The sequence below is a fragment of the Anguilla rostrata genome, chromosome 12, assembly GCF_018555375.3.
Source record: "Anguilla rostrata isolate EN2019 chromosome 12, ASM1855537v3, whole genome shotgun sequence".
Classification (NCBI taxonomy): Eukaryota; Metazoa; Chordata; class Actinopteri; order Anguilliformes; family Anguillidae; genus Anguilla; species Anguilla rostrata.
Window position 1 is genome coordinate 1,098,475 of NC_057944.1, and position 14,912 is coordinate 1,113,386.

The following is a 14,912-nucleotide window of genomic DNA, read 5'->3' on the forward strand; positions in this document are numbered from 1 at the left end:
CAGGTCTTAACTCATAGCACATTTTGCTATTTTGGTGGTGGTATGAATGCGGCACACATGTGAATGCATGACACAGATGTGAGAAATATTTAATTTCGGTTTGACTTTCAAATGCAAGCTGTGCTCATTTACGCAGTCCAATGGCAGCTATTTTTGCAGTGCATCTGTATGGAGCTAACAGCGTCATTTAGAACTGATCATGTGACTAAACTGACACAGTAGCCTCAGTGAAGTGGATTATTTCTAATACTGAATGAATTACATTCTGTCATTAAACTGAAGATGAATTATTTGTGAAATTTGTAATTATAACAACTGCGCTTCCTATGAGAGCAGGGAGGCTTCAGTGAAAAGCCTGGGAACAGTCAAAAAAAAAAGTGTTCATCCTTTACTACTTTCTCCATACATTAAGCCAGCACACCACCACAACTTGCATTTTATTGGTCAATGATTGAGCGAACGTTTGGAATGTTAAAAATGTATTTTAGATGCTTGGAAGGGTTGAGTGGTACATTACAATACAGCCCTCAGAAAGTCAGTGCATTCTTTGTGGTGTGCTGTGTTATACACTAAATAGCCATACACCTTGGATGTGACACAGACCCCACAGAGTAGACATTACAGGACTTATAGGGAGAGAGAAAGAGATTACAGCACACAGAGTGCACGAGAGAGCAGGGACTTGTTGGCTGTGGAGCCGTTTCTCTCGTGAGCACACATTCCTCTTATCAAGTGCATGTCTGAAATAAATGAAACTTAGTTGAAGTGGTGAAATGTTTTCTTTATTTTTAATTGCGGTATTAAACATAAAATGACAGTAAAGAGACAATATTCATAATATCCTATATTAACTCTCTGCAGACTGAACAACTGTGACCTCAGAGCGTTGTCCTGCGATATTGTGGCCTCAGCTCTCCAGTCATCAAACTCAACCCTGAGAGATCTGGACCTCAGCTACAATAACCTGAGAGATTCAGGAGTGAAGCTGCTCTGTGCTGGACTGATGAGTCCAAACTGTAAACTACAGACACTGGGGTGAGTAGTGCTGTGTACTGTGTGACCTTAACTGTTGTGGCTGTGTAAGGGTTTGAAATTTGTCACAGGGAAGAAAACAAACTTCCTGATTTCATTCATTTTCAAAACCTGTAACCTGAATGTTTGCGTGAATACAATTTAGCATATATGCGTATTGACTGGGGTGTGCTCATATGAAATTATCGCTGGACACTGCACCCTGGAGAGAGAAACACTCTACTGCTGCCATCTAAGTGTTCTCTGACACTGAAACCTCAGTCAGCGTACAAGTGAGCAATTCATGACCTCTGTATTATTTTATCCATCTGGACACTGACTCTAGCAGCTGTCCCAGAGGAGCTGCACATCCTGCTGGTGAAATTAACAAATATGCCCAGCGAGTAACACAGTAAGGGTGTTACCCCATAACTTTATTAACGAGGCCAATGCAGTGATTGGTTCTTACAGAGATGCACACTTCAGTCAGCGTATAAGTGAGCCATGTAGTTTGGTGCAGTGTAAGAGAAAACAGTTTATCATATGACAAAATATGAAAGTTGCCAATAACCAGGAACAGACAGCTTTAACAATGTTAAGAGGCAATCATTTTTATGGATTTTCCACAAAGATTATACAGATGCAAAAGCAATAGTTTAAATGTTTAATTGGGATGGCAGGTACGGTATGCCATCCCGCCAAGTTACGCCTTGGCGGGGCGGAATGCGCCATACCTGTACAGAGTTTGGCACTTTTCAGGGTTCCCTTCAAAAATAACCCCAATGACCACAGACTCCCAGCCCCTAAAAACATTCATTTCTGCACCTTCTGACCTCATTTCAACAGACAGAATTCACAAACAATGTCACACGTCCGCACAATAAAGCCCCAAACTTAGGGGATTTTGTGTTTTTTTCCTTCTTCTTCTTCCTGCCTGATTACATCATCATAAATGCTCCAGGCCCACAAAGAATACATCTCCCCATTGGAAATTTAGGTATATCAGCCAATAGAAACATCAGATACACACACAAATATACAAGTACACGATTAAAAGTACAAAACTTTGCAGCCATAATGTCTGCAGTCTTTTAGCTCACTTGGTTGCCGTTGGAACTTTTTGTAACAGATGCAGGTTCATCCCGCCTCGGACTCACGCGATCCTCTAACTAATTACACTGGATTGATGGCTAACTAAAAATAAAGCATTTAAACTATTGTTTTAGCATCTGTAAAATCCTTGTGGGAAACTCATTTATATTTCACAAATCCAAATAAAATACACCCACACATTAGACAGTTCCACCTTTGCCTTCAAGTTTTACATTAGCTACCTTGCTAAAGATACAACAGATCTTGTGTATAATGTTACTACACACGGCTCTGAAATTAAGCACTAAAATCAGTGATGCATTTCTGTCTGGTAGGTAACATTACTGGTCGTACAGAAACTGGCGCAAGATAATGACTTCTCCATGCCTGGTATATCGCTTTTTTAAAAGTCAAAATGGTTGTTTAACAGGACGTTTAACAAGGAAGTATGCAAAATCGGAGTAGATAAAGCTATTAAATAATTTAACCCCTTAGCTCAAAGCCCCTAGTGGTCGGCACGCCGGCATGCCGAGATTACTGAACTCAGAGATTCGGTGCTACTGCAACCAAAGTATGAGTTAACCTTCCTCCAGTGTTCGTTGCTCCCCCCCACAAAAACTAAAACTAACACAAAAACTATAAATCATCGCCAAATTTTGTTTAACACCTTTTTAAGCTGTGAAACAATGTCTTCAACTAATGGTTAACATGAGTAACTGTAGTGTATCTACAAAGAACAGACACTGAAAATGTACACTCCTGGGCAAAAAAATGGGCCAAGCCCAAAATGGCAAAGAATTAAGCTTTTAATGGTCTTAACAACAAGTCATTGGTCAGAAAATTAGCAAGAATTTCAAAAATGCACTCCTGAGACCTCCTGCGCCACCATTTGCTCATTTACTTTTGCTGCGTGAACTGTTTGGGGAAAAGCTAGAAACAGGAAAATTAAATTATACTGTAGACAAATTAACAGAATGTCAAATAAAATAGTCATGTTTTGTATTTGGTTGCATATCATTTGCATGCCATGACTTCCTGATGTCTGTGACCTATCAACATCATCAGAGTCTGGATATTTTATTTTCAGGTTGTCCTACAAGCAATATAAAAACTCTCTGCATTTGAATGGATCTCTATGGGAATTGGGGGGTGGGATTAATTTTCCTGTTGAACTCAATGGTTTGAGGCTCATTTGATACCTTGGACCCTTGATGACTTAAAGCCATACAGCCAATGAATGTGTTCCATAGTGTATCAGCATAATTTACAGCTGAATCTAGTCCCACCTCCAAATTCCCATAGAGATCCATTCAAATGCAGAGAGTTTTTGTATCGCTTGTAGGACAACCTGAAGGGTGGGGGGCATTACATTACATTACTTTACAGGCATTTGGCAGATGCTCTTATCCAGGGGCAGATGGGTGGGGGTGAGGGGGTTGTGGTTGTGGATGTGTGGGTGAGTGGGTGTGTGTATGGGGATGTTTTTCCATCTGCTGGATGAACATAATATAGTTTTACCCATTCATTTCCTATGGTGGTCATTTTAGACCCAGAACACCACAGGTGTAACAAAGTTGACTAAACCACTCAAAATTCAATGAAAGTGGCAATTCTTTCACAGTATTTATGATTTAGGAAAGTTGTAAATTGGTCAGATTTGACCGGAACACAGGAGGTTAACATTCAGTGCTACTGCAACCAAAGTATGAGTTAAAAACAGAAACGCGTTGTTTTAGTTTCATTAGTAGACGATACACGACAACTATGCCGAATACGGAGTTTCTCAGCGCCGCCATTGTCGCTCTGGTCGTTCATTTAACATGCCCCCCTCCCTGAAATCTCATCTACAACTACTCCCCCCACTTATGACATAATGGATAATATTGTCTATGTTGGCACTCATAAAAATATTTTTTCACCACTAAATCGTATTCCGTCATAGCAACAAGATAAACCCGACAATAGCCCTAAGATATGCCAATACAGCAGTGAAAACGCTGCTCACTGAATAACGAAATAAACGAGAAAAAGTTTTAAAAAATAATACCATGTCATTCTACAGTCAATATCTGGGACTAAATATTGAATAAATATACAACCTTACCGTTGGTTTTACATGTAGAGATGTCCCTTTTGAGACTGAGTGGTCATATATTGTCTTGGACAATCCGTTTGAGAAATATACGCGCATTTGTGATGCCTGGGTGCCTTCCAAAATAGCTGTGAGTAATACCACGTGTTGTTTACGGCATTGTCGCCCTTTTAGTACAGTCTGGCTTGATTGAAAATTCAGTTATTCAGTTGGTGAGAGTGTAAGCTTTCTAACGATGTATAACATGTCTAATTTTGCTTTAGGAATAGCGTTTTATAGCGTTTTCTATGGAGACAGTACTGTCTCTGTCTCCATCTACTGAACATAGATAAGATTTCATCATTGCTATGTAAGTATTACTGATCAAAATATTTTGGTATACATTATTTTTGAAATTGAGTGTCTTTAAATAGGTTAGTGGTATTATATAATGTGGATATTTCACACTCTAATGTAAGCGTTAGTAGTGCAGTAGTTTTTTGTGAAGCATGCAAGAGTGATGACGTGAGAGTTGGAACATTGCCAAAACGTGGTGGATGGTTGAAAATTGTTTTCATGTCGTCCCATCCCCATACAAGAAAACATACGAGAGTACAGAGTATAGAAATACATACAAGAGTTTGTACACATTTAGGTACTGTACCACATTGTGTGACAATTTTGTTTGCATTATTTTTTTATCTGATAGCAATGTTTCATCTTAAACTTCATAAGGGGCTCATTTATATGCTTTATAATGGGCAAAATACATTTTATTAATTTTTGGAGAGATTCTGGATATGTTTCTGGACCCCTAGATATTTTAGACCACTGTGCTGACTGAAAGATTGTAATTCCCACTTGAAAATGATGCAACAGTGAGTTTCTTGAGTCAAAACAGTTGATTTGTAGTGAAATACGTGAATATGTTGTGATTTACAGCAATGCATAATTTAGACATTTTGGATAGATTTGGAGACGCTGGGTACACTGCTTAGTTTTTGCTTCATACATCTATAGTAGTTCTACATATCCACCCTTGTATTTTATGAACTTGTGGTCAAGAAGTTTTTGATCCAGCACATGTATAGTTTAACCTGCTGTATATATGCAATCTCTCAGTATTTCATTGCAAACTAAAAAAGTGCAAATTCATTTTTGATTTTTGTCTAGACAATTGCATTTGTGGCACTTTATTTATTCCAAAATTGTGAATATAAACTAAACTGTGTTAGTATTGTAAATTGTACAAATGTCTTGCTTCATTTAAGCCATTTTTCAAGTCTCTGTGGTGTTCACATCTGGAGTTATAAAGCTTTAAATAGGGTACCCCCTAAATGGGCAAGGATTGGCATGTGCGCTAAGGGGTTAAAAACTGTGTTGACAGTTCAGAAATTTTACTTTTTAACTTTAGAACCAGAAATTAGGCTAATTTGACTGTTTACAAGCATTTGTGCCTACACTTAATGCTTCACAAAAATCAGTGGGGCCATTATAATAAATCTAACCATATTTGAAGGCATTATTACACATTCCATCACAAGAAAAACTCAATGTGAAATGTCTTAGATGTTAATTGGTTATTGTTTATTCATACATTCGTTTATTTAGGTGGCCTAAAAAGTTACAGCTGCCAGCATCCTGAGGGACTGAGGGAATTGTGCAGCCATTTCAGAAGCAAAATGGCACCAAAAAAAGCGCCGCTAACCATCTTATTCAAAATAGTGTGTTGCTGAAATGAAATTGTGATTTGCGGTTTCAGTTTTACACTCTTTATTTTCATTCTCTGTCTGTCTGTCATAATTTTATGACCTATAATTCCATGCAGAATCTGCTGCATGCCGTACCGTTCACAATTGCGGTGGGATTGTCGGATATGATTTTATCTTCCAGCTTGGCTATGTTTGTATTTATTTATTTGTATTTATTTTAACAGCGTTGTGTCAGTTTCCTGCCTCATGCATTGCTCTTCAAGCTGGCTGCGCCAGTGTTTAGACAATGCTTGTGAGAAAGCATGTCAGTGGTGCCTAGGGTCCTGGCTTGGTTTTTCTATATAGCAGCCTTCTGGTTTTGTTTGGCATGTGCGCTGGGAGAGCGGTAGGCATTTATGGAAACTTTCCCGAATTTCGTTTTGCTGCTTGTACGTTCATGCAACTAATACCACAGACACACAAACACACACACATGCTACCCAACCTCCTACAGTTGGTATAATTCTGTTCAAATCCATCATTGCCATCTCTATGTCTTAATGGCAATTACATTGCACATGTTTGTAGAGAATAAAATATATCATTCCTCGGGAGCCAGATTAATCAGATTCATTCGTGTCCATATTAGCCGCCTCAACCAGTAAACTCCAAGTGCTACACTGGCCCTTCGAGCCGGCATGAGTGCAGCTAATTAAATAATATGGAGGTGGTTCCAGATGCACCAGAGCCCCGGAGTAGGCCCTGCACAGATCATCGTTTGCCTCCTTATTTAGCCGACTATGAAGTTGTTTCCTGACCTTCTGAGGATCTCTGTCTCTGTCAGTGCATTTCCCGCTCAGGCTCTCTCCCACATCCAAACTGCCATTCTGGAGGAGAGGATAAAGCAGATGGAGTCGGACACCCTTCATCACCAGCTAGAGGAGGACTCTCGTGCGGACCTTGAATATCAGCGGCTAGAGGCTCAGGCTAAGGAAGCTCAATGTCTTCAGGATGAGGCTCTCCAGGCTAAAGAATCTTTAACCATACAACTGAAGCCGTCGCTTGACGAAAGCAGAGAGTGACTGGGAGGTAGCCAAACGTGTCACCACCTTACTCACCGCTGACCCTGAATCCGCCAGTCCAGATGTTCCATTACCTCCTGCTAGTTTCCTGCTTCTTCCTCAGGCTTCTGACATGGACCAGGCTGAGACCCTTCCTTCCGCTCACCCTCAGCATTCCACGCCTCGGCAGCCAGAGTTTCCTCCAGCAGCTGTGTCAGCCACAGCTATTCCGACTGCTTCAGCTGCACTGCAGGCACTGCCACAAGTATATGGAGACTCAGTGCTGCTCTCTCCTGGATCTCCTCAGCTGATGTCACACACTGTTACAGCATCTACTGCTCCACGTCCTGCACCCCATGTGACACAGTATCTAAATCCAGCACCCATGGCAGCCTTTGGGCTACAGCACTCTGTATCACATATTTTCACACTTTTTTTCCCTTGTCAGAATAAAGCCTAACACTTTACAATAAGGTCACGTGACTTCAGTATGAATCAAATTTGTCTCTAGTTAGTAGTTCAATAATTCTACTAATTTATTATAGTTACATGATTGGGATGGCAGGTATGCCATCCCGCCAAGTTACGCCTTGGCGGGGGCATGCCCCATACCTATACAGCACCGAGAGTTTGGCACTTTTCAGGGTTCCCCACAGAAATAACCACAACAGCCACAGACACTCAGCCCTTAAAAACATTAAATTCTGTACATTCTGACCCCATTTCAACAGACAGATTTCATAAAAAACTTCACATGTCCACGCAATAAAGCCCCAAACTAAGGGGATTTTGCGTTTTCTCCTTCTTCTTCTTCTTCTTCTTCTTATTTTTTCTGCCGCCTATCCCACTCACAACATGTCTCCCCATTGGACATTTTACCGACACCAGCCAAATCTTCACCTACACGACCCAATCAAAAACTTGCATATACACGCAAAATACCCATACCTTTTTACTCTGAAACATTTCCAGTTTAAACAGCTAGTCTGCTGTGGCCTAGTGGGCAAGGTTACAGTCTTGGGAACATGGGGTCCTAGGTTCAAGCCCAGCTAGGAACACGTTTCTTTAACCTGCTTTTACAAGCAGGCAATGGCAATTCATGTGACCTTACTGTGAAGTGCTACTGAATAAAGTGCAGTAGAATTGTCGGGCTAGTGAGCTAGTGCTCTCATTTAATGTTCTGAACCCAGAACATAAGCAGCATCAAATGCAAAAACTTATCATGTATTTTATTTGATTTCATTTACTAATTATTTTCAAAAATACCAATTTTCTAATGAATGGTGAATTTGTTGAAAGTGAAAGGCAGTGTCACACACCGTGACACACCCCTATTGTGGACCGAAGAGTTGGACGCAGGGAATTGTGGGAAAAGATCCGGATTTCACCAGCATTTACTGTGGGCTTAGCGAGAGAGACTATTGATAGAAAATAATTAAAGGAAACAAACTTACATGGATTCCAGGTAACAAAATAATGTAGTAAAATAACAAACTGAAATAACCAGAACAAGACAGCACAACGGGGACGCTTTTCAGCCCTTTCTGTCGCTAAGGCTCTCTCTCTCTCTCTCTCTCTCTCTTTCTCTCTCTCTCTCTCGCTCTCGCTCTCAATTTCAATTTCAAAGTGCTTTATTGGCATGACAAATTTAGGCACTTGTGTTGCCAAAGCAGTGGTTACAACATACAACTATATACAATGAATCCGAGAATGTGAATTTGTTATGTAAAAAATATAAAAATATATACAAAAATATCAGTAAGTGATGTTAGGTGTGTGTGTGTCTGACTATCTGTGTGTTGTGTGTATGACTGAATATTATGTGTCTGCTTGTACGTGTGTATGCTGTGTGTAAATGTGTGCATGAGGTGGTCACACATTGTCCCTCAGGTTATGGCAAGAGAACACAAATTGTGCTGCTAGTATGCAGCAACCTTTTTCTTCTCCTAATAGGTAGGGTAATCTATCGTCATTGGGTATATCATTGAATTGGGGACATTTCTGGATCATTTTTTGGTAGAATTTTTGGCGAATTTGGTCAAATTTTGTGCATTCCATTAGGAAGTGTTTTTCAGTTTCAATTTGGTTGCCTTTGCATTGTTGGCACAATCCTTTTTCTTCTGGCAACCATGATTTTCTGTGCCTGCCAGTTTCTATGGCTAGGTGGTGCTCGCTGAGTCTGTACCTCGTCAAGGTGGTTCTCAGTTTTTTGTCAGTAACTGTGGTCAGGTATTTTGCTACAGCATACTGTCTTTTTAGGGCCAAATAACATTTCATTTTACTTTGCGATTTTGTTGTAGTTTCCCAGTAGGTTATATAATTCTGTTTCAGCTGTGTTTCAATTTGGTTTATTCTGATTATGTTTGTAGTTTTTTTCTGATCCTGAGCAGGTGAGGTGTTAGTGTGTGTTAGTGTATGTGGGGAACTAAGGCTCAGGACCAGCTGAGTGAGGGGATTGTTTGCTTTGCTAAACTCTTGGTATTGCAGGGCTTTGTATTGATGTGAGTGGGGGTCACTTTGTTTTAGGTGCTTCCAAAATTTGATTGACCTTTTTTGTATTTTGATAAGTGGGTATAATGGGTATTGGCCTAATTCTGCCCTGCCATTGTTTGTTGTGTTTCTGTGTAATTTCAGGATATGTTTACAGAATTCTGCATGCAGGGTTTCAATTGGATGTTTGTCCCATTTGCTAAATTCTTGACTGATGAGTGGACCCCACACTTCACTGCCATAAAGAGCAATTGGTTCGATTACAGCTCCAAAGATTTTAAGCCAAGTTCTAATTGGAATTTCTACACAAATTTGTCGTTTTATGGCGTAGAAGACCCTGCATGCTTTCTCCCTTAGTTCATTCACTGCAATGTTGAAGTTTCCTGTAGAACTGATTTTTAGCCCTAAATAATTGTAATTTGAGGAATGTTCAATGTAGGGTGTTCCTAACATAAATTTGTGTTTTGTTCCCTGAGATCTGGATCTTTTTTGGAATGTCATAATTTTAGTTTTGTTAAGGTTTACTGCCAGGGCCCAGGTCTGGCAGTATTGTTCTAGCAGGTCTAGGCTTTTCTGTAGCCCCTGTTCTCTGGGGGAAAGGAGAACCAGGTCATCTGCATAGAACAGGCACTTGATCTCTGAGTTGTGTAGAGTGAGACCAGGCACTGCAGCTTTTTCTAATATGTTTGCCAATTCATTAATATAAATATTGAAAAGAGTTGGGCTAAGGCTGCAGCCCTGTCTCACTCCACATTCCTGAGAGAAGAAATTTGTTCTTTTGTTGCCAATTTTTATACCGCATTTGTTCCCTGATTGATTTTATTAGATCATAGGTTTTACCCCCTACACCACTTTCAATAATTTTGTAGAATAACCCTTGATGCCAAATAGAATCAAATGCTTTTCTAAAATCAATAAAGTAAGCAAATATTTGTTTTTTATTTTGGGTTACATATTTCTCAATTAGGGTGTGTAGGGTATAAATGTGATCAGTTGTGCGGTGTTTTGGTAAAAATCCAATCTGACTTCTTCTCAAGACATTGTGTTTAGTGAGGAAGGTTAAAAGTCTAGAATTTATGATACTGCAAAGAACCGTCCCCAGATTACTGTTCACACAGATGCCTCAGTAATTGTTTGGGTCAAATTTATCTCCATTTTTTAATATTGGTGTTATAAGCCCATGGTTCCAGATGTCAGGGAAGTAACCTACACTCAGAACCAAATTGAATAATTTTAGAATGGCCAGTTGAAATTTTGTGCTTGTGCATTTTAACATCTCATTTAAAATACTGTCAGGTCCAGATTCTTAGGTTTCAATTTTTTTATTTTATCTTTAAGCTCTTGTTCAGTAATCGAGAAGTCCAATGGATTTTGATTATCTTTAATAGCCAAGTCAAGTTCCTGCAATTTTTTATTTATATGGTTTTTGTCAGGCTTTGCTCCTAATTCCACTTTTTAAAAAAGTGTTTGAAAATGGTTTGTCCAAATATCCCCATCTTGTATTGCTAATTCTTCTTGTTGTGATTTTTTCAGATTTTTCCATCGGTCCCAAAATTGATTTGTATTTATTGACTCCTCAATTTCTGCCAGTTGCTTATGAGTATATTGTAACTTTTTGTTTCTGAGTGTACGTTTATATTGCTTATACTGATTATATGGCGTATATTTGAGTTATTTGGGTCCCTGTGTTTTTGATTTGACTATTTTCTTAGTTCTTTTCGGATGTTTTGACAGTCTTGGTCAAACCATTTGTCGTCTTTTTTGAGTTGAGGTTTCAGTTTATTTTTCATTTTTAACTGCGATTTTTCTGCTGTTTTTTCAAAGATAGTATTGACATTTTTTACTGCCAGATTGACTCCTATACTGTGAATATATGGCTTGTCCAGAAAGATGTCGAAAAGTGTTTGAATTTCTTGATCTCTAATTGCTTTCTGGAATTCTTCTTCACTGTTTTGAACCCATCTGTATGATTTTCTTATATTTAACAGCTTACTGGGCTTTGTGTGTGTAGTATTGTTAATTTCTGTCCTTTTGAAAATCACAGTAATTGGACTGTGGTCAGACAGAGGGGTTAGAGGCTTAATAGTGAATGCTCTGAGAGAGAAAGGGTCTAAATCTGTTATCATATAATCTACTGTACTATTCCCAAGAGGTGAGCAAAATGTGTATCTTCCTAATGATTCCCCTCGTAACCTACCGTTGACGATGTACAGACCCAGACTTCGACAGAGTTATAAGAGTTCTCTTCCATTTTTGTTGATTACACGATCATGGTTGTTTCTGTGGGAATAGGGAGAATTGTTAATAAAGGGCTTTTTTTTTAGTTATATAGTAATCTCCCTGTGTGCTGGTAAAATCAAGTTGTGTTCCTGTCCTTGCATTCAGGTCCCCGCATATGAGCACATTTCCCTGGGCCTGGAAATGGTTTGCATCTCTTTCTAATTCAGGGAACATATCTTCTGTGTATGGGGACTCTGAGGGAGGGATGTATATGGCACAGAGAAATACATCTTTTTCTGAAAGAATAAGACCTTTCTTGATTTTAATTCATAAATAATGTTTGCCAATTTTTAAGGGATCTATAAAATTGTGTAATTTTAGAAGATTATTATTCCCCCTGAGTCCCTGCCCTGATGTATATTGCTAATCTTTTGGGAGGGTATGATGATCTCTCTGTAGTCTGGGGGACAGTGGGTGACCATGGCTGCCTTACACCATGTTTCCTGCAATATGATAATATCCTTTTCTTTTATGCTGTTTTGGAAATCATGGTGTAAGGTCTTTAGTCCAAAGGCTGATGATTTCAGACCTTGGATGTTCCACATACTGATTTTAAATGAAGTCATATTAAATAAATTTACATTTTTTGTTTAAAATGAGATAAACCAGTAAAAACATTTGTAACTATAATAGTGATAATTCAAAGACTTCTAGGGTGTATTTTTACAACTGTTTGCCTCTTTATGGAGACGTGTGAGTATGCATAATATACATACATATGTGTACCTTAACACATATGTATGTATATTGGGTGGTCTGGGTGGAGGTGTGCAGTGAGCTGGTCCTGGTGGAGATAGGCGGTGAGCCGGTCCAGGTGGAGGTGGGCGGTGAGTTGGTCTGGGTGGAGGTGTGCAGTGAGCTGGTCCTGGTGGAGGTGGGCGGTGAGTTGGTCTTTGTGGAGGTGTGCAGTGAGCTGGTCCTGGTGGAGGTGGGCGGTGAGTTGGTCTGTGTGGAGGTGTGCAGTGAGCTGGTCCTGGTGGAGGTGGGCGGTGAGTTGGTCCGGGTGGAGGTGGGCGGTGAGCGGGTCTGGGTAGGCTGTACTGGTGTACTTGGTATCCTGGCGGAGAGTGGGGTCTCAGGAAACGTCTGTGGATGGGTGGGGTTCTGATGGGTGTGCGGTAGCTTGGGGGCTCTTCTCCGTATTCCCTCTTCCATTGGAGTCAATGAGGATAGCTATATCTGTGTGTGTTTGTGGTGCTGTAGGATTAGGTGCAGGGCTCTGTTGGCTGGGTGTTTCAGCAGCCTGAGCGCTGGGGGCTGCAGGGGTGCTGGGGTCAGAGGAAGGGGCAGCATTACCCTCTGCAGCAGTTTGGCTATTTGGCTCGAGGGGGCTGGGTGTGGACTGGAGCTGCTCAGTGTGAGAGCGATTTAGGGGGCCAGGGAGAGAATGTATCTCTGCTCTTAGAGTCTCTATCATAATATCTCTCTGGTGTATCTCTTGTCTGAGCCCCACCAGCTCTCTCCTCATCTCGTTGTTTACCTCTGCTAATTCTTTTTTTAGTGCCTGTCTGTCCTGGAACAAGAGCTCATTTTCCCCTTTCAGCTCCTGGATTGATGCCTTCAGCTGGTTTTTAACTTGGCTGAGCTGGTCTTTAAGGAACTCAGTGCTTGTGTTTGAGGTGATGTGAGCCTGCACGCGTTCTCTCAGCTCCACAAGCTCCACCTCCATTAGAGAGAGGCTGTCTCTCATCTGGGCTACCTTGGTGTTGATGCGCGGGGTTGGGGGAGGGGTGTCAGTTTGTCGGGCTTTGCTCTCAGTAGTGGCAGTGAGGCTTTGAGGAAGCTCTGTTTCTCCCTCTGTTTTGTGTGTCCCAGTAGTCAGATTTCTGTGTTCTGCTCTCTCACGCTCTGCCTGGCTTTTTAGGGAGTCAAAGGCATTTTCAAAGGCCATGAGGGCAGCCTCACTTCCTTGCACCATTACTGTGCCATTCTGGTATATATTAACAGTCAATTGTCTGTTTTCTGTGGTCTTTTCACTGTCCTCAAACATATATATCTGGCGTCCTTTGCAAATTCCCCTTTTCGTGACATATTTATAATGTTTGCAGAGAGCTGAATGCCATGCTGATGTGTACTCTGTATAGAACAGCAAGTTTGTAATGACATCTTTTCCCTTAATTTGACTGCAGTCTTTAAACAGGGTCTCTGGATTCTCTCTGGATTTTTTGCTTGTATTTCATTCTGCCACTCTCTGTATGGATCTCTGGTGGGAACTGAAAGGGGTGGCTGGCTACTGCTGCTGCTGCTGCTGCTGCTGCCATTTTGTTACAATGTATCACACAATACAGGCAGCCCAACTATCCAATCAGAGGAAGGGCCAACTGTCAAAACTCACCCAACTGTCAAAACTCACACAACTGTCAATTTTCCCAGCTAATGTTAGCTGATTAGCTAGCTGTCATAGGTACAATCTGGATTTTTATTACTATAAACTTATGGATGTATTAATTAATATCACTTATTCTCTCGGGATCTTTTGGATTTTGGTTGCCTACATCCAGTGTGGGGGGTGGTACACAGATCTGCCTTGGGTTATCCCCAAAAACAGTCCCTGTTGTCCTTTTTTGTTGGTGAATGTCCTTGTTTTTTATTTTAAATAAAAATAATACTAGACATTTCTCTTCCTCCAGAAAATGATCTCCCTTGTTGTCCAGTCCTGCAAATGGTTCTCTCTCTCTCTCTCTCTCTCTCTCTCTCTCTCTCTCTCAGACACCTACTGGGAAAAGAACACACTTTTAAACCCAGGACTGATTAGTAATGTTATCCAGGTGTGTGTGCCTACTTAACCAGTAGACGTGATCCTCTGATTGCCCTGAACCTCCCTCACAAACCAAACCCTGCCACACAGAGTAATCTGATGGATCAATCTTCATGTCAAAACATGCAACTCAAACTGATTAAAATAAATAGAGGCTATATTAATTTACAATATTAAGACAAGAACACAGTACAAAAGGGGAACAGAAGCACTCATAATGTGGCTCTGGTTTGTTTGCTTTTTACCTTATAAAAGATATGGCCCTGCCTTCAAATGTGAAATCAACCTGTATTTACTAGAAAAAAGCTAAAAATTCCCTTTTTTGCATGAGGGTGCAGCCATCCTGGAACAAGTTAGGTTGTGATGTCACTGAAATAAATCTGTCTCTAATCGATTGTTTTAAAATGACCTCTTATGGAAATAAAGTAGATGCCCTAACATGAAATGTGTGGATTTGT

General features: G+C 40.4%; 1 protein-coding gene across 33 annotated transcripts in view; it reads left to right on the forward strand.

Moving 5' to 3' along the window:
• The window catches only part of LOC135235493 (NACHT, LRR and PYD domains-containing protein 12-like), a 419,768-nt gene that overhangs the window by 35,641 nt on the left and 369,215 nt on the right, over nt 1-14,912 (forward strand). For 3 of the 33 annotated variants that reach the window (XM_064300981.1, XM_064300992.1, XM_064300986.1), the window contains exon 7: nt 862-1,035. The exons of the other annotated variants lie outside the window; for them this stretch is intronic. In XM_064300981.1, the coding sequence (XP_064157051.1) occupies nt 862-1,035 (174 nt within the window). The remainder of the gene's footprint in view (nt 1-861; nt 1,036-14,912) is intronic. 33 annotated transcript variants of the gene reach the window in all.